We start from the raw sequence: 21,089 nt of genomic DNA on the forward strand, positions 1-21,089 counted from the left end.
TTTTCAAGATTTTTGTCGCTGTGGGGAAAGCATCAAAATGTGTGCCTGGAACATTTCCATTTTTGTTTTTTCCTAGCTCTAAGAAAATAATTGTAGCAACAAAAATGCTCCTATAAAAATAATTTGAAAATTGCTATAATTTCATTGGTGTGGTATTACTGGTATCTGTTAAATTCCCCAAATGGAAATTTCTGCTGTAAATGTGAAGTGCTTTTCCCTAGATCCAGTACAATAACCCTCCATCCTACATCCACTATGTATTCTAAGATTGGACCACAGCGATGCAGAGATGCCTTTGTATCCTACATCCACTATGTATGCTAAGATTAGACCACAAGCAATGCAGAGATGCCTTTGTTTTCACACTGGTATTTCTCCTTGAGTAACATGGCCTTTCAGTCCTTAATCAAGAAAGCCACTTAGAATGCCTTTATAGCTTGTAATACTTGTTAGAGAAATCTTTAAGTTGTTTAATAGCAGCAGACTTTCTATACAGGAAGCACATAGTAAAGCATGCAGACTGCCTCTGGTATTCAGTTCACTGCTCTTTATTCCCATTGCCTCCCAAGGTCAGTTCCTCCTTTTTGCCCGTGGTTTCTTCATTTTTTATTTTAATTTTGAACATTTGCCTACACATACCTCCCACATGTCACTCTATGCATGTATCATTTCTGTTCGTTCTCTCTACCTCCACAATGGTCCAGATTTTCTGAAAACAAAACAAAACAAAACAAAACAACAACAAAAAACCCTGTGGTCCCAGTGTGATCCTTTACAAAAATGGGGACATTTTGTTAAGAAGAGGGAACATAAATTGTCCAGAAGCAAAAGAAAGCAGGCAATTGAAAATGCCCAAAATGCCCAGACAGGGATGAGTAAGGGAAGACCAGTGTCTTCAATGAATTACTATAGATAGAATTCTGTACATACACACACACACACACACACACACACACACACACACACACACACACACACACAGAGAGAGAGAGAGAGAGAGAGACAGACAGACAGACAGACAGACAGACAGACATGGAGAGACAGACAGAAACAAAGGAGACAGACACAGAGAGAGAGAGAGAGAGAGAGAGAGAGAGAGAGAGAGAGAGAGAGAGAGAGACAGAGACAGAGACAGAGACAGAGAGACAGAGACAGAGAGGCAAAACTAGGCCAGAATCTTACTAGAAAGCCTGCCTGGGTTGGTCAGGACAGAGGGTTGAAGCCATTGGCTCCTCAGACACGAACAGAAACAAGTGTATTTTATGGCTACCAGTTATGCATTCACACATGCCATTTTTGCTATACAGGGTGCTATGAGGGGCTGCTATCCTGTCATAATTCATGTTCATTGTCCCTCTAAGTAAAATATGTGTTTCCTGCTAGTTATTCTGTGCAGAATTGTACTTTAAAGGCAAGAGGACATTTTTGATAATGCACATCTTAAGACTTTTCATTAAAGTATCAAATTTAAATTCTACCTCTTTGTGCACTCTGACATTTTTTGTCTGGCATTTTCATTAATTTTGCGACATACATAAATGTAGCTGAAATGTTAACTGATCAATACTTTGTCTCTCTCATGTAGCACTAGGGTTTCATTCCCCAAGGACCACACAGCAGAACAGAAATTAAATGTGTAAAATATCAAATGTTAATGTTAAACACAGCAGCACTTACTGTATAACGACAGAAAAGGCTAAAACAATTCCAAATGGACAGATGGTACCACAAATTATCTACAATCACATTTAAAGATTAAAGTTTGTCCTGTAAAATAATTCTTTGACGCACACTGAAGTGTGTCCTTTTGCTGATAGCTCAGTTTTCCAATTATTTTTGTGCTCATTACAGTGAGAAATGACAATGTTGAATAGAAAGAACGTGTGCTCGCTCATTCCCCTTTTCTTTTTCCATTTTGCACCCACTGACTTCTACAAGAACACAAATGTCTGGTGAAGAGCCTGATGAAAATTAGTCCAATTTGTAAGATATTTCCAGGTCTACAGTAGCTGATTCCTGGGGACAAGCAGTGCCTTCTACACCACACACAACAGAGCTCCCTTGGAAAAACAATATTCATCAGAAAACTTAAAATCCTAACTCCTAGCAGTGGGCAACAAGGATCTTCCAGAGGCCTGCTTGCTCCACTTTGCCCTTCCCCATGGACTCTGCCTCTACTGCCGGCAACACAGGTAGCGCTGGGAGGCCGTGGCTGCTGTCCGCATTTGCACGGTCAGTGACACTGAGATGCAAAATAGGGTTGTTCTCTTCCATTTTGACCTCACTGGTTTGCATTTGGTTTTCAGAGAATTGAATTAGTAGAGAAAACCAAAATGTAATAGAAAAAAATTCACATTCATTTAAACATTAAAAAGCATACTGATCTAGGCCTAAAACTAAGCCACATAATGGTACAGATGCATGTCCTCCATGCAGCAGCTGCAGTTAGGAAAACATGGGCCAAATGGAACCAATATTATAATAATAGACCCATGATCTGTCAAGAGGGCATGATGGGAACAATATGTCCATAACAATGGGTACTGTTTATGTTCATCTAATGGAAATCAGTTCTTTTCACCAAATTTCCCTACTGTGGCTCTGAGTCTGCAATGGCAACTCTGGACCATTTCATTTTTAAATACCTCATTTACTCTCTCTAAGATGGCTAAAATCTTTTACAAAGTCTTTTTCTGAATTATAAGGCTTCTATAGAAAAGAATATCTACTGTGTGGCATAAGGTACATTTATGAGCCTCAGTTTCTTCATCTATATACTAGGAAAATAATAAAATCTACATCATGAAATTGTTGAAAATATTAAATTCTTAGTGCAAGTGCACTTTCATGTATTTATATATGAACAATAGCTCCTTGGCACATAGGGAGCACCTGAAAAATGAATTCTTGTTTGTATGAATCTTTCTCTATCAGAATTCAATCCATGATTAAGTAGATTATTGATAAGAGATTATAACATAATTTTGGGTTCATATAGAAATTATAGGGAAAATTGTTTTGATTCTATTAACATATTCTTATAATGATATAATAACCAGATTTATTATAGCAGACTCTTATTTACTTGGAGTTTCTCCATATAAGAAAAATTTTCAGATTGGCAGCCTCAAAAGACTTAGTTGGAATTTATACTGGAAGCTAACTAACTGCTAGGTACTCTTCAAGTGATGGGAGAACAGTTCACATCCCCACGGACTCCCAACTGGAGTCTAAGCAGAGGACGTTTGTGATTCATTACCTCAATCACATTCAATAAAGTGCAATTATTTTTCCTTTTCCAACAAAATGGTTAATAGTTTCTGCACATTTTGTCATGCGCTTTCCTGTTCCATCGCTTTTCCGCCCTGTTTCCTACCTCTATTACCCCACGTTCCTCTCTGGGCAGACCCCTTGCATTCCTAGGACTGAGTCTGTTATCAGCTGGCCGCTGGCTACGGTGGATGCTGCATTTCCTGTGGTGCATTGGCCCCTTCAAGTGGTGTCACTGTAAGGAGGTTACATGCAGGTGTCTCTGTTTCTCAGCAGTTCAGTGGCTTCTTTTCTTTTTTAAGAAGCAAAAGGGGATTGTGAAGAGGGGCTGCCATCTTGAATTAATTTTACAAATAACCTTAGGGAGCTGGAAGTAGTTTATGAAGACTCACACAACATGCTGTAACGCCACACAACCCACAATGAATGTCCCTGAATAAATGATAGAATTATAGACATTTTTATGTTTTCAAATTTTACAAGCAGCTATGGAGTTGGCTTTAAAGAAAGTTCGTCAGAAATGGCAGCAGACATTTCCAGTAGAGTTTTATTGTCATTATGTGACCCCAGAGAACCTGAAAGTAATGATATAAAGTGTATGTAGAAATTATGTATCATTTTGCTTACTATCATAATATCTCTGTGCTAATGAAAAATCAGAATACCCCAATGTGTCTGTTATGTGAGAGGTATTAGAAGAGTATAGAGAGGAGAATTCATTTTTTTAAACAATGGTGGTGGCAGTCACCATCTTTAAGGAGGCAACAGCATGTCTATGGGAAGCAGGCTGCTGACTTTCTCTAAGTGACAACACAAAGGGGCACACAGTCTTTGTTCATGTGCTTGGACATTAGTGAAAGTCCCACACGGGCCTGTGGGAGGACAGAGCTCCAAGAACTAGAAGCAGACATTCATTTGAACGGTAACACTAAAAGTGATTGTTACTCGAATTAAGGCCTTTCTGTAAGCCCTCACAATAATGTCATAGTTTGCAAAACTGGCATCTTCAAGGAAGCATAAGGTGCTTATTTCCTAAAAAACACAAAATAAAATAAAGACTTTCAAAAGACGGACTCTACAGACAATTCAAGTAAAACATGGAACCAGCAGAAATAGCATGAGCTCAGCGCATCCTGGCTCGGTCCAGAGGAAGTCCTTTTTAGATTTTCTGCCACTGCCAGCTGGTCTCCGTATCAGTTCTTAAATAATCAGTGTAAAGGGTACAGGATGAGCCTGGTGAGCAGAATATTTGGGTCGATCACATTCTTACTTGTGACTTTTTAAAAACTGGAAACCACAGAAACATCTCTTAAATAGGTCACATCCCTTTCTGGTTGCCTCACGTATTAAAGCCTTACCAACCAGAGTCTGCGGTCAGTGATGCTCCTATTCTGACAAAATACTTACAAACTGAGTAAAAGCAAAGTGCGATGGCCAAGGCTGTTACCATTGTCATTTTTTCCCCACAGATTTTTTTTGGATCTCCTATTGGGATCTGGAATTGTACAATATGCAAAAATTTTACTTTTTAAGTGTCAGAGAAAATTATACTTTGGCTAAGATGTCTTGCGTTCCGGAAATCTGAGGAATATATTCTTGGATTCAGACCCTGAACAATCCATCAGGTTCCTGCCCACAGCAAATCTGTCCAGTCAAGTCTCAAAATAGGAGTTTTTAAATGGCTCTATCAACATAGCTGTTACTATAGCCACAGAGACTTGGAGTTAAGATTGCTGAATCTGATGAATAACAATGGACGAGTAATACAGTGTGATCATACCACAAAAGCTGCAAGACTCCTTGGGGGTGAATCCCAATCAAAGCAGCTATTAACGTAGTATGCAGCATTTACCAGCACCATGACACAACGCTTCGTTCTGACGAAGTTTCTCAGAAGCAGCTGTAAGGAAAATGAAAACAGTATTAGAATTTATAAGCCTGAAAACAATCAAATCTACTGTATGATTCTTCAAGGTGGTGGTGACTTAGAAAGGACCCAGAAAGGCAATAAGGTCACAAAAACTCACCAAGTGATTTGGCTCGCTAGGAAAAGGAAAGGAAGCATTCGGGGAAAGATTGGAAAGAACTAGGTGGGATGAACAATTTTTTTTTATGGTCAATGTATATTTTAAAATAATGTTTTCATGTAAGTTTGTATGTTTGTTCATAAGAAAAACATCTGCTTTCAAAACATGGATCCCTATTAATTTTGAACTCCCTTCTCTTTAAGACGAATTAAATGTTTTAATTTCAAGATGCTTCAAAGTGAATTGCATACCTTGGAATGTTTTGATTTAGAGTCCTACAGAAAGCCTGTCTAAAGTAGCTTATTATAGAAGCACTATGATTTCAAGTACTTTTTCCACTTAGTAGAACTGCTCCTGTCTCATAATCATTCCTTATTATACATTAAATCCACTGTCTATTTCCTCATTATTTTCCTATGATTCAAGAGTTAGGAAACTTTGATAGTAACCAAGTATGTTGTGAAATCTCTTATTAGAAACAGTATTTATTAAACTGATGCAATTTCAATTGAAACTGAAAAACTATAGCAGGACTTCAACAGTAAAAAGGATGTCCACGAACTAGATAATGGTTTTAAAAGTCACACACAGACATGGATAACTAAAGCAATCATATGTCTACAGGTCAATATGTTACTATTCTAAGTATATTTCAGTATTAATCTGGTATTTTAAAGAAACACATAAAACTGAGTTCAGATGACAAAGTACATGTGTAAAATATATGCATGCATGTGCAAGGCAGTTATTTAAAGCTGGAATTTTGTTCAGCCCGAGAATCTCCCTGCATATTTCCCTTCTTGGTTCCTAGCACTTTTTTTTAAAGAACAATTTTTATTATTCCTATCTATAATTACAGAGAAATATAATGCTTTTCTACTTATATAAGTATTTCATTTGTAATGCACATTGTTTAAATGCCAAAACGTCTCATTTTGTGGTGAATTTATTATATTAAAAATAAAAATATTTTAAGGTTTCTCATGGCACAGAAAATTATCAAATGTTTTATAGTAAAAGTAAGCTCAGTGATTTTATAGCCACAATAAACACATTGTATTTTAGCTTTGTAAACTGTATTAAGCATTTGAAAAGGGTAGGTAGCACTTTTTCTTAACTTGATATTAAAGTAAATTTTAACTTATTATTGATAAATGCCAAGCTTTAATGCAGACTCAGAAAAGGAAGATCAGAATTCTTGTTTTTTGTTTGTTTGTTTTAGTAGAAAATGTCAGGAAACTTCACTTCTTACTGATTGTTGTTAAAAGCTAATTAAAAGATTCCCCCCTCACTGGATTAGAAGGGAGTGCGTTATTCCCTCTGCACACCTGCATCATACCTGTGGGTGGTCTGTGCACATATTTGATGGATTTGGCAGTCTCACTCACACACTCCATGACAGTCTAATTGTAGTTTACGTTCCAAATGACCATTCTCTGGCTAGTGCATAAGCACATGTCCATCGGATGCTGGGCTTACAGCATCCCTTCTCCTTTCTTACCACCCCCATTTAATTTGTTATTTTGGTTTTGCTTTTGCTTGATCTTTTTAAGAAAGGAAGAGAGGAAAAGAAAGGAGAAAAAAGAGCCATTTTCAATATGTAGGTGATCAAAATTTGCAAGGACGTCCCCCCTCCAGACCTCCAAGGTTTATTTGAATTTACCCCGATGTTTTACAGAGCCAATCAGTTCTCCCCGAGGGATTAATCTTTCTTTGTTTTTTACCTGTTTGGAGAGCCTGTTCTCCTCTTCAATGTACTTCTGCTCTTTGGGGATTAATGTTCGTAAGCTGGCTTTCACCTACACATCAACACATGTGTCTGTTATGGGTTCATATATTAAAACTGTTTACAAGTTTTGCATGCAGTTCAATTTGCAATATAATTTCTAAAGTTTCAAAGTCCTGGCTGCTGTGCTCATAAAATATAAATGTATACAGTTGCATATGCATGCGCGTCCCTCTCTCAGGCAGGCAGGCAGGCAGGGAGGCAGGCAGCAGCCAAGCACACGGCGGCGGCAGCGCCACTGTAGCAGAAAGTGTGGGTGTGCCAGAAGCATATTCTCCAGGATACATCAAGGTTTAGAGAAAATGAGGAATGACAGAAATTCTCTACAAATCAGGAACAAAAGCTTTCATGAAACTGAACTCTTTAGCAGTACAAAAAAGCCAAAGTTAAGACTTACAGCATTAAAAATCACATCTATTTCAAGACAGATGACCCCCTTTGTGGGCCCTGTCAGCTGCTTGTTTTTCAAGACGTAGGCTTTCTGTTCACCATTTTGAATCTGCGGGAAAAGGACATGACAGCCGTCTGTCTTGCGGTCTCCACTGAATACACTCCCCCAGTGACCTTTGACCCCCAGCTGCTGAAACTGACAGAGAACCCAAAACAACTGTGGCAATTCTGACAAGTACCTGTTCATTACCAGGATCAAGTCTGTCAAGAAAAATTAACTATCATGGGATTCAACATGGCCGTGCATTGAGTATGTTAAAATTTTTAGTGTTCTTATTACAGAGCTGGGTTGAGAAATGACAGACATAGAGCCGAGGTTTTTTTTTTTTTTCTTTCTTTCTCTCTTTTTTTTTTTTTTTTTTTTTTTACCTTGAGCAAAAGCAACACAGAACAGTGTGCCAGGTGAATAAAACTTACAGACAGCAACGGTATAGCAACTCTGCCCAGAAAGTCGGCGCTCCGGTCACGGTCTTCATCATAAACTGTCACTTCCAAGACTGAATGGATGTCTTTAATGTTGCTGCGTAATAAACATACCCCCCCAAAAAAAGACTCCATCAGTATGGAGCAGAGCTAGATTGGTTCCGAAATCTTTAGAGTACTAGCTGGTTTGCTGTATCTTTATTTTTACATGTATTATTTTCAGGCAGACATACACGTATGAGGTAGAGCGGAAGCTGACAATTTCTCGTAATGTATCTAAAATGACCACAGCAAGGGTCATTTCATATGGAACTTTGAAGACTACTATGACTTTCAGTTACATTATTTAATGACATATCATTTTTGATCTGGATATGCAAAGAATAAATTACTGGAAAAATCACTAAGTACTGCTGGTAGTCTTTAGGTTTCTCTGCCTCTTCTCATTATAACAATAAATCATACAATCACATAACTCCTACGTAAAACATCACAGGTTTGCTATGAATAGGAGTCAGAATAGATTTTTGAACTCTTATTCTTTTTACTACACTATGACATGTCTATTTCTTAACGTCTTACTAATGCACTTACTGTTTCTGTTAGGTTCGTAGCAAACAGAGAAAACAGAATAGAGAAAATATAGCATTTATAAGTATAGTACTATCCTTGGATTTAGAAAAAATGTTATATTCCAGTAAGTTCCAAAGACAACACATGATAATAAAAGACTGTGTGAGTTCTTCATATTTTTATTTCAAGAAAAATAAGTCTCAATTGTTGACAGCATTTATTTTTTGATCAAATTGTTTACCAAGAAAATATGAATTAAGAGAAAACAAAAAAGAATATATTCATTACTGACACACCGTAACTGCACGTGAAAAGAGGCTTTACCAGGGTACAATCAATTAATCGCTTTGATAATAATCAAACCTATTCATTCAATTATGCATTCTAGAGAAAACACTCTCCATGGCCCTCTTAGGAGTGCAAGCCTCCTGACTAGGCTTTCATCTCTTATAAAAATGTGGAATTCCTTAAAAATAAATTGGTCAGATAATTAAAGCTGATTAGTTACTGGCTCTTAAGCAGAGGCATTATAAGGAATTAATGAGGAATTTAGCACTTTTTTATGTACAAGAAATAAAACCATGTTAGAAAACTGTTAAGTACTTCTGTTTTGAGAGTTTTCCTTTGTGGAGTCCATTCTCTACAGCCCAGTTTTTAAAAGGGGACTTGTAGACTACTAGAGTGTGGCATGCACAGCTTTTACAGTGCACGGTGGAAAAGATTTACAAACTTTTTAAAACAAAAGGAAAATTAACTCAAAGGTTGTTTTGAGACCTAGGACAATGCTTAATGTCCTTATTGTGGTAAAACGAAACAAGGCAAAATCAGCATCTGCCAAACCCGACTGGACTGTTTGCTGATTTCAGTGATGGAACAAACAGTGCTTTGTCCTTCTGGGTGTCTGTGTGATTGGGAAGAATTTCAATAGAAAGTACAAAAGGAAGAAGCAGGATGCAGATTCAGTGACAGGGAGCAAACCCTTCGTCAGGCCAGATAAAAAGCACAGTGAAAAAAATCCAGTGAATACACAGAAAAAGAACATACCCCTTTCCCAAGTTTCACTCCTGAGAAGGTAGGGGGTTTGGAAATCCAAAGTTAGCAAAGGCAGAGCAGATGCCTTGCACTGTGAACCGGAGTACACAAACACACACACACACACACACACACACACACACACACACACACACAATCCCAAGGTGAACTATATTTTCACACCAGTTCCAAAATAAGCACAAAGTGATTGTTCTACTTACAACGTGAACACTTTGTTCCACTCAGGATTGAGGTTTTTGTAGACAGTGTGTGTTAGCAGCCTATCATTGTTCAGTTCCACTACACAAAATGGATCACTTTTACCTACGGGAGATTTGGGGAGAATGTTTTTAACATATATAGTATCTGTAGTAATGGCATCATGATCATATCCTTTGTGATCACAATCTTCCCCTAAACAATTTTATATTAAACAAGTGAAAAAGCTTACAAATTAAAAACAAATTCATCAAAACAGATGTAACTGGATATTAGCAATTGCTATGATTTGTGACAATTTAGAACTTGAGACCAAAGTATATAGCTTGACTTATGATCTACTGTAATTTTTAACAAAATTAATACTACAGCTGTGATGAGAAAGTGCAGTGTGCCCACCCTCTCGTGTTCATTGGTTCTATTATGACTGCTTGAACTAATCAATCACTTTAATCTTGTAGATACTTTTCAATTTACTTAATGCACTAGTAACTCATCACAGGGACTTCCAAATAAGTTTATTGTGAGAAAAATGGCTATATTGAGGAATAGCACCACTACAATCTGACTAAAGTTGAGTTACTTTCCCCTGAGATATCTATGGGATTCACAAACAGATAAAGTAAATTAGAGCCTATGAATTTGAACAAGTCTGCTGTTGGGAACTTAAGATCAACAGGCAAAGTCTGCACGCTAAAGAGTGGCACCTCTGTTTCTTAATGTTCACTGGAAAGAAAGGACCTGGAAGTTATCTATCCATAGGGACTCCGCTCTGTCATATGCAAATCATCCATTCCATAGTTACATTTTGGGATGTCTCGCTTTCTTTGTCATATCATGTCTCATTTTATAAGAACTCACAAAGTCAGAGGCTCTGTGAGAACAGCATGAATGGTATTGGTGCAGTGTGTAATTTGTTTGATACCTTATACAAATGACAATGGGATCAATATTTAGACAAAGCTGGCCAGAGGTCATATCTTTTAAACTACAATATTGATTTAGACTACATAAGAGGTTAATGTGCATATTATTAACTTTAATGATAAAGAACAGTTGTTTTAAATGCATTGTGAATTGTAGCTACAGTAGTTTACACTTGTGGAAACTTAAATATCATCTGAGATTTTCAATTACATTTTAATGGGAAGGAATTTATTAGCTATCAGTGACAGAGAAGCTCTGTATTCTCTGTATTCTCACACAGGAGTGTATTTATTTGTCATTGGATGATACCTGAATGAGCAGTACAAGCTTTAACTCACCTTTAATTTATTAATTTTATATTGAAAAAGATTTAGTGTGCATGTGTTAATTCAGTAGTCTCACATAACCCAATATAATTGCACAATTTAAAACATTATGGTAGCTTCCTCAATTTTGGGTCTTGAGGATTCTTCTCAGCAAAGACTAGAGAGCTGGTCATTTCTAATGTCTGGTGACAAGTTGACCACATGTTTTGCCCTCCCTGTCCAGTTTTAAAGATTCTGATTCTTACCTTCACTCTCATTTCCAACTCCTGCACACCACAAAAGAAAGTGTTGACAATATCTTGTTCATTAAAACACAGTGTAATTGGTTTCACTTGGGACTTTAATAACTTAATTTTCTTTCATAGAATTTTGATACCAGCATACAAAGGCAGGCACAAATAGCTTTTGGAAAATATTTATATGCAAACCTCTAGGCAAGATTTTCTCCAAAAATAATGCCACATCTCAATCATCAGCATGTTACAGACAAGGAAAAGTTTCACAATTTTGAAAAATCTTCATTGCTTTATCACAACAAATATTGTATATGCTAGAGAAATAGCAATGTACAAAACAATTAAAATGATCCCTGTGCTCATGGATTTTAGATGAAGAAGATGACTACATTCCAGTGTCTTTCAAGTGATAAATGCGATGATGGAATTTAATGATGGAAAATGCGATGTGGAGTGCTTGTGTGCACAGAATCTTCAAGAGACTGAAGAACATGTCTTGCTGGGGGAAAAATGACATAGAGACAAAGTAATGAAAGAGGTAACAGAGTGTGCTGTAGTTTTCCTGGAGGAACAACCCTGAAAAGGCCAGGGAAGTGGCTGTGTCTGGTTTGCTAGCAATATCCAGGAAGTCTGAACGACTGAGGAAATGGATTGGGAACATGTGTACTCGGTTATAGGGGGGATAAGGAAAGCAGCAGGCCTCTGAAAAAACATGGCTCTCACTCTTGCAGGACAGCACGCTTTGACCTGATGGCTATCTGAAGAGTAAGGTGGAGAGGGCAATGGGAACACTGGGGAGACCAGTGGTAGCCAGCCGAATAATCCAGATAGTAAAAGATGACTGGATTCTGTGACTCTTTTGAAAGCAGAAGCATCAAAATTTCACCAGTGCCAATACTGAACACTCTAATACATCTCCCATTACCAGCAGCTGGAAAGCAGTTAACTGAACTTAGCTCAGCCACATTTTAGGTGGGATTGTGGGTAGAAAAATCAGTTAGCAACGAGCCTTATTTCTAGTCTCTTTATCTTTAGAATCTGGCAAAGATGAGAGAAGAAAGTTTGTTTAAATAACTACAGGCACTGAGGAGCACTGAGAGTGGGAGGAATAGTCTTCCCCAAGGAAGAGCACACCAACTGGATGTCCGATACCAAATGATCAGCCCTAGAGACATACAGCTAGGAAGATTATACAGACTGAGTATGTTATATGTAGGAATATATGCATGTAATAATAATTAATGAAAAAAGAGGCCATGAATTTGAAAGAGAGCTGATGGGTATACCAGAGGTTTGGGAGAAAGGAAAGGGAAAAAAGATGTAATTATAACCTCAAAGAATGAAGTAATAAAAATAGATAAAAAACAAAGCTTATTGAATTATTATTCATTTTTTCCTAAAATGGTATCTTTTCGTAGTATAAGAAATTGATGCAATACCAAGTCTTTGAACACTATTCATTTTCACTAACTTAAAAAGGACCCCTCTGATGCAGTGATCAATCTCAAACTACCGTCAGCAGCAACAGCAACGTTCCATATCAAATTCCATCAGTTCAGAACAGAGCATATGTTAGCGTTTCACTCTTAAAGAAGCAGCTGTAAGCAGGGTGCTGGCTTGATGCCTCGTTGCTGGAAAACACTGGCTTCTCCATCCCTTCCTTTTTCAGGCTTGACTATTTGCCACATAGGCAAGTAGAAACACTTAGAGGTAAACCAAATCATTAGTCATCTATTAATTCTTCACTGCTTTCATCTTTTACCATTCCATTTTGACTCTTTAATATGTTTTTCTGCTTTCAGAGAGCACCAGAGTGGGTGGCCTCTGGGATGGAGTACTGATGCTCAGTAGGCAGACAATATTCTGCAAAGTGCATGTTTTTCAATACCACGTGGCTAGAAGTGTGAGAAATGAAGGCAGTAGCCAATGTTGAAGTGTATTTTTACTTCTTGTAATTTTTTTACTAACCAGAAATTTTAATGTATAGATTATATACTCTATTATATTCTTTTTACTTTTGTTCTGAGCCCAAGGCAGACCTGTGGCATACCAATAGTCTCTTCTTTAACTTCTATTATTTTGGTGACAAAAATACCTATCTCTTTCCTTAGAAATGTAACAAACTGAAGAATTTGGAATTGATGGAAGACAGAAATTGTAGTCGTGCTGTGTGGTAGACGTGGTGTTGATTGCTTTAACTGCAGTGACAGCTAGAAGAGAATCCTGCTTTCCTTGAGAACATGGCAATTTCCAATGTTGACAATTTTCTAAAGAGAAACGGGAATGCCTTCTGAAGCATTCATTACTTATTGAGTGCCTCCTCTGCTCACCCCAGAATTATAAGTATGATTAAGACATAGTCGAGCTCTCAAGGCATGCACAATTTAGTAGACATGATAGACATGTAAATACATAATTATTATGCAGGACTGCAAGTACTGTAATAAAGGGAAGTGAAGAGTGCGAAGGGAGCACTGAGAAGAAAGCACGTGATTTCACAATCCTGAGACAGGAACAGGATGAGGAAGCCGAGTTTTTCCCAGTGGAGTGGACCCTTGTGATCTGTGATGATTGGACATCCTTGTCACCAGCTTTCTTAAAAATGAAGAACCATCACAAAAAGTGAACTTTATAACAATTTGTAATCAGCCATATCTCAATTAAATCGATTCACATATATCTTTGATAAGTCTCTGAAATAAAAACCTACAAATGAATAACATAACTCATAAAACAGACACTTTAAACCAGTATGCTTAACTAGTCTATAAGCTAGTTAAATACCAAAAGCCATTTCTTTTCCTACAGAGTTTTAATAAGAAAAAGAATCTCCCAAGTGAATTAAAACTAGAGACTCTTTTAACCCTTATCATAAAGCTAAATTGGCAACAGACTTCAAAGCATATATTCCATCACTTCATTCTTCTTTTCATAAATCCATTTTACAATAAAAAAGAGATATCAGGATTGACTCAGTAGGCATCTTTTCTGGGAATCTTCAACACTACACCATGAATTAACAGAGTGAGTTCAATGGCTAATTTTCACCCTTGCCCTTACCCTCCAGGGTCACAACTTGACATACTGCTGAAGAACTGTGGGAAAGTTTGCACCATGCCCTCTTCAGCTGCTATCTGTTTTGTGGTAAGTTGTGACTTCAGTTTGTTGAAACTAGTAGTTTGAGTATTAAAGTCACTGAATGATACTGAAAGATATTCTTGCTCCCAGAGCACAGCATTAATCCTGATCCATCAGTGGTTGGCTTTGTCCAGTGTCATTTTACTGCTGACAAGAGGCATAGTTTGCTAGATGTAGTGTGTCACGAAAAATGTGAGGGTGGGGAGGACCTAGTGACCACCTCTTTGTTGTCATGTCTTTGAAAAAAACAGAAGGCTTTTAGTAGCATAGAAAGCAATTCATGCCCATGGGGAAGGAGCTTTTATTTCGAGCCTACCTTGCATTTATTAAGCACTTTGGTTTAATTTCCTCAGTTGCCACAGTTTGCAATGACTATATTTTAATCTTCAAAAAATTATAATCAAGGTTGCCATCTGTCCTTTCTGCAAACTTGAATTTCAATCATGACATATAACAATGTCATAGCTGAGGGAATTCCATAGGGTCATTAGAACAAAAAGTAATGTGTGTTGAGATTTCTTCCAATCTTTTTCTTACCAATGGAAATGGAGCTTTGGCTGTAGGCTTTCTCATCAACTGGCCTAAACATATTTTAAGCCTCAGATTGGTAGAATTACATTAATTGACACTCTTTACTAGGTCCCTACCGGGTTTTAGTCCAGAACTGAGTAATAATAATAATAGTTTCTCTTTTCTAAGTTATGAAGCAGGCAGGTTTCATTGTGGTAAAGAAACTGACACTCTAGAGTCATGCTGTCAACCTATTAGACCTAATACACTTTTCATTCCTACTGATAATTTTATAATGCTCTTTTTCCTATCCTCAAATAAAATAAAAGCGTAGAAACTTAACTATTATAAAAGAGGGATAAATACAATTTTGTTCACAATAAAAACTGTACCTGGAACTACTAAACAAATATTTACTGAATGTCTACTATGTTCCAGCACATATGACAAGGAAGAAGATGTTCTTTGTCTTCTTAATTTAATTGTCTAAGGGGTGTGGCAAGGAGGGTAAATATTGAACATAAGTAGGATGTATGATGGGCTAAAGAGTGACACGAGTTAGTGAAGAAGACACAGTTTACAGATTCAGTTCAGTGTTGTAGGAAGACTCTGAAGATGAGGTTTGGGTGAAGAATTGGAAGAAATGGAGCCTCGCCAAGTGAGTATGTGAGAAAAGTGGCCTTGAAAGTTGAAGTGGCTAGAACAAAAGCATGGTGAACGCTGAGTCTCTGTCATGGTTAATACAAGATGTCAAAGAAGTAAGGACAGCAGCCATGAAGAGCCTGCCCATCACTGATCTTCAGAGTACACTTATGTAAATGGAGGCCATTGCAAAGCTTGATTAAATTGTGTGTTTCAAGATGCAACCTAAGTAAACATGATATAAGACATGACACAATCTCCATCACATAAGCTTGTCTAATCCTTTGTAGGGCTTTAGCATTTTCAGCTCCAAGCTACCAAACATTAAAAGTATTGCCCCAAATTTGTTTCAAATAAAATCACCTTAAAAATAATCTGAATACTCAAGGGACAATATACCTTTTGTATCATTTGAGAATAACGGTCCTTCAGTAACATTTCTTATATATTTTGGTCATAAGAATTTTTCAAAACTATTGAAGATCTTAAAAGTTTTTACTGTATGGCATAACCACTAAAATTACAATTTTAGAAATATAGAAAGAGACCATGAAAGATTATTAATTCAATGTTAGTGACAATGATAAACCTATGTGATATAAAGATGAGAGTGATTGAACATTAATATGGACTTTAGAAACTTGTATTGTGTGCTTATGGGAGAAAATAAGAAAAAGCTGAGTGACATATTAGCATTATTATAGAAATAGTTTTGACTTCATACTTTTCTGAGAGCATGTTGGGTATTCAAGAGATTCCTGGGCTACACTTGAGACAAAACTCAAAGCAGTGGACACCTATACTGTGCAGCTCTTAACTTTTTTATTCTCCCTTGTAATTGAGAACTAGATGCATAAGAATATCATAGAACTTCATGTAACTAGATGTATTATTGAATCCTAAATTGAAGCATTTTGATAGACTCCAGAAGTTGGAATTTATAATCAAAGAATAGCAAGTGGAACATGACAATTGAGAGATGGGAACACAAAGAAAAGGAAGACTATGGATCTATAAAAAGAGGAAAGCCCACAGAAAATCATTCATGAATACTTACAAGCTTACTTTGCATGGAAACCTTCATTTTAAATTCATTTTGATATAACATTATATGCAGGATGTTTATTTTACAAGCATAGATTCAAATAAGTTATTTCATCTATAATAAGCATAAAATACATTAAACTCTTTGTGGCAACCTTCTTAAATATTTCAGGACCTCTCATACTTATTTAGACTCTCCTGCAAAAAAGCATTTCAAATTAGCTTTTTATAAGTAAATTACTTAGCTAAAGAGACCTTTATAATGAAGGAAAACCTTTTAGACTTAACAAATGTATATAGTATTAGGAGGTTAAAGAAACCCAATCAAGGGAAACATGAAAACGTCACTGTCACGTCTCTGAGTTAGAATGATGTTTTCCATTTTTCTGCTTAATATCTCATTTGGGATTGTTATTCACCTTGTTACTACTACCTCAGAATCTGATGGTTTTGAAAGACATCTTAAGGAACAGTCACAGATCTCATCCAGGTAACCAGGGGGTCATTCAGACTCTGCCTCAATAGTTCCAATGGTAGGATTTTTTTTTTCCTCACTGGAATTTCTGATTCATTTTTGGAATTGTAATTTTTGGAAAAATGTTTATTTATATTGAGAATAAAATTATATATCTTTGACTCATTTTTAATTTTCCTTCTGTAGCAATTTTAAAATCCAGTTAAAGTGATAGGTAGAAAATAAAGGCACAGCCTCTGTCAGCCAGTATGTGCTAAAGGTACACAGCCTGGCCTCCTGCGTGGGGTACCATGGTTGGGCGTTCATTCTACCCATCTTGCAGATTCTCTTCCTGTACTGCACTGAGGCCATGAAGCCCAGAATGATATTTCCAGGCTTGCTTACAGCTAGGGATGTGTGTGTGTGTGTGTGTGTGTGTGTGTGTGTGTGTGTGTGTGTGTGTTTTATGTTGTGTGAATCAGGTGTACATGCCTAAGATTTGCTACCAGAATTAAGTTAACTGTGAGCACATCATTTTGTGTTGAAGACGACAGGTACGAGTGAGCCGTACAAACTGTTTTTATTGGTTTCTTCTTAAGTTGCTGGTGTGGTAGGAGAAACCACTTCTCACTCTTCCATGGACATTAATGCTAATCTCTGCAGAATGAAAACAGAGTCCATGTTCTTAGATCCCTTCTGCCCACAAAGATTCTGTAACTCTCTTAATGTTCTAAATTAAATCACTTTCTGATTAAATTTTGCTTATATTATAAATTCCTATTTTATTTTTATGGGTTTCCCGTGTGCGTGAACATGTTTACCTCAGTGTCTGTGTTTCTTGTGCTTTTTCTTTTTTTTCTGTTTGTTTGTTTGCTTTGTCCTATTCAGGTTTGCTTGTTTTTATCTATATTATTATTATCATTATTATAGATGCCAGTTTGTTTTCTAATGAGAGACAGAGAAAGAACAGAAGAAGTTGGGGGAACCATAATCAGAATACACTGTATGAAAAAATATGTTTTAATATTTTTAATTTAAAAAAAATTAATTTGCTAGAAGGAAGAAGGCTCTTTGGACATGAATCTTGGCCACTCCTTTTTTTTTTTTTTTTTTTTTTTTTGCCAGTTCCTATATATACCTTCCCTGGGACAGAGCTTTGAACCATAAAGCAATGACACACAGCTCTTCAGTGTCTCCTTTCTGCAGAGTAGTGATCAAGTTGTTTTAAAATAAGGACCCAGATCTGTGTGGCTGCTCTTGTGTGTGTGTGTGTGTGTGTGTGTGTGTGTGTGTGTGTGTGCATGTGTGTGAATTAGCTAATCTTCAGTCTTTCTACTCTTCAGTTCTCTAAATTATAAAAACTGGGATAACAATAGTTTTTAATCATGTTATTATGAGATTAATTCTGATAATCCTTGTGTAAAATCCAAAGTTATATCTTACATGACAGAGGCTCAAAAATGTTAGTTATTATTACTGTTATTAGTATCATCATCCTGAATCTATTTTCAATTGATATCATTATAAATACCAAGATTAAAACATATTTCAGTTGAAAATGCATTATAACCAGCCTATCAATGTTCTTAGTGAATAGCTTTGACAGGAAAACATAGTTCTCAACATTTGACTTTCATTCATGATAACAAGGCTAATGTATGTATAATTCACTTTCATAATGCTTAAACTCATCTCTAAACCTAAAGTATTTTCTGTGTTTTTTACCACTAAAGCAAAACATCCCTATTTTTAACCCATGTTAAAGGCCTTAGATTTATATATTGATATTTATTTTATTGAATAAACTATTACTTCAGTCTGTAAACACACACACATACATATATACATATACAGAAAGAGACATATAAAATGTTTATGATATTTTTGCATCCATATTTTAGTCTCGTATAAATGAATCAACTTACCCTCTTGTTTGGTAAGCAAGCAGTCAATTATATTGTCAAAGCTATTAGTAAATAAACAGTATGGACCAAAGACAGAGCCATGGATCCCTTATTAGGTATCTCCATTGACATCAATCTTTAAATCACTCTTGGCTTGACTGCTCAGTGATTTAGGATTCTAACTATAGGATTATACAGCCCAAATATTTCTATAGTAAATGGTTCTCTCCTTCCCCCCTCAGAAACCTAGATAAAATCAGATCTTCTCGGCAGCATTTCTTAGATCCATTGTTCTAAGAAGTGACTGTCTTATTTATATATCTTAGTTTAACAAAATATAAAAGATAGTTTAATTTAAAATGATTGCAACACCTTAAAACGCCTTCAGCACAGAGGGAACCCTGAGGCTGGTTTTACAAGCCACACCAGCACTTTCTATTTCTTTACCCAAAGGATCATTTTGTAATCTTGGATCCGCAGAACCTGATTAATTATTTTATAGTATTTCTCCGTCCCTCATTTCCTATTGATAGGGGGGCAACCACTTTCTCAGCCCATAGTCCTTCACCTCTAGAGCATATCAAACCCAATTATTAGTCTCTTTGTCATCCTACCTATTCTTCCAGAGCAGAATCTCCTAACCATGTGACCTGCATATGAATCACACACGATTTCTATAATTCCACTTGAAACACTGGTTCAGATTCAAACTACACCAGCATTTGTACTAAATTGTGACTTTCATTTATGTTCTAACATATATTGATAAGAATGGCTTGGTTTTAAAAAAGAATACCTTTCCATTTTTGCAATTACAGCATGATTTTTTAAATGTAATACTAAAGGAAGGAAGTTTTATGTCTAGGTCAGACACTGACCCAGGAAGGACAAGCTGCTGCTGGTCTGTGGTGCTCTTTGCTGTTCAGTCTTGGGTGCAGCAAAGATTAGAAGAACATCAATGCATTTATCATGTGTGAGTTTGTATGTAAGACTGTTTTCTAAACCAGGCATATTATCATGACAAAAATGCCAAGCTTTGATGCTTTATGAATTGGATAAAATGTTTTATCAAAGTATACTGCTAAAAATGATCTTCTGCAGTGTATCAGAAAGCAAATGATGATATTAACATATCATGGGAATAAAGCATGGAAATAAAAGTTTAATTTTTGTTAATATTTATTTTTTGTTTACATTGGGAATACCTTCAGTATCTTCTTTAGCTGTAAATTATTTTACTCTGTTCTTTTATCTGGTCTATTCAGTGGAATGATATACATATTAAAGGCTGTATATTTTCTATTCTACCATTGTAGATTTTAACCAATGATCATAAAATGTAAGTCTATGCTTGCTGGACACTCTCAGTATTATTACATATGATAACAGCAACTGCAGGTACATGCTACTACAGTTTAAACTGCTACCATCCCACAGAAGAAACAACGTCGCCATGCCTTTCTGCAGGACAACAGGAGTTTGAAAGACATTTGATGCAGTAACTACATACATTTTGTATGATTTGCTAAAAGGACCCACAAGTTATTTTATAAAGACAGTATATTATTTAAGAATAGTCTAGAATATATATACATACATACATACACACACACACATACACGCACACACACACACACACACATATATGCATGATACTATTTCTCCAACTTTCTATGATACTTTCCAGGAACTGACTTGCTTTCTTCTCTATAGCTGCCTTTTCATTTTCTTTTTCTGAGTAGACCCATAATGTCCAGGGAAAATATCAAGAATAATAAATCCCAATCTCTGTGTAAAATATACCTTCATGACACACTCAAGCTGGAAATCACAGGAACCAATAAAAATGCAGGCAGCCTACTGATAATGAGGTCAGAAATACAAATAAATTTACTTTTAATGAAGACTGGAGGCACAGTAATCAAAGTGTTAAAATTCATTTCATGCATATCTCATTTGCTTCTTAGCTGATATTTACCACGCAATTCTGTGAGAAAGTAGAGGCCTAAGATGCTCCAGATAAATGGCTCAATTAATTGTACAGAGGTAGACCTCTTTGAGCCGAGCCAGAGCTGTGAGCTCTTTATTAAAAGCACTATTCTGTAGCCCCTAACCTTGTTCCTTGACT

At 36.4% G+C, this 21,089-nt stretch overlaps 1 protein-coding gene across 1 annotated transcript in view; it reads right to left on the reverse strand.

The window, feature by feature from the left end:
• Mctp1 (multiple C2 and transmembrane domain containing 1) overlaps positions 1-21,089 on the reverse strand; it is a 375,829-nt gene that overhangs the window by 149,853 nt on the left and 204,887 nt on the right. Inside the window, exons 14-18 of the mRNA XM_059276583.1 lie at positions 9,783-9,885; positions 7,951-8,053; positions 7,481-7,582; positions 7,022-7,096; positions 5,051-5,170 (exon numbers count right to left, since the gene is read on the reverse strand). Of these exons, the coding sequence (XP_059132566.1) occupies positions 5,051-5,170; positions 7,022-7,096; positions 7,481-7,582; positions 7,951-8,053; positions 9,783-9,885 (503 nt within the window). The remainder of the gene's footprint in view (positions 1-5,050; positions 5,171-7,021; positions 7,097-7,480; positions 7,583-7,950; positions 8,054-9,782; positions 9,886-21,089) is intronic.

Source organism: Peromyscus eremicus, chromosome 11 (assembly GCF_949786415.1).
Source record: "Peromyscus eremicus chromosome 11, PerEre_H2_v1, whole genome shotgun sequence".
Classification (NCBI taxonomy): domain Eukaryota; kingdom Metazoa; phylum Chordata; class Mammalia; order Rodentia; family Cricetidae; genus Peromyscus; species Peromyscus eremicus.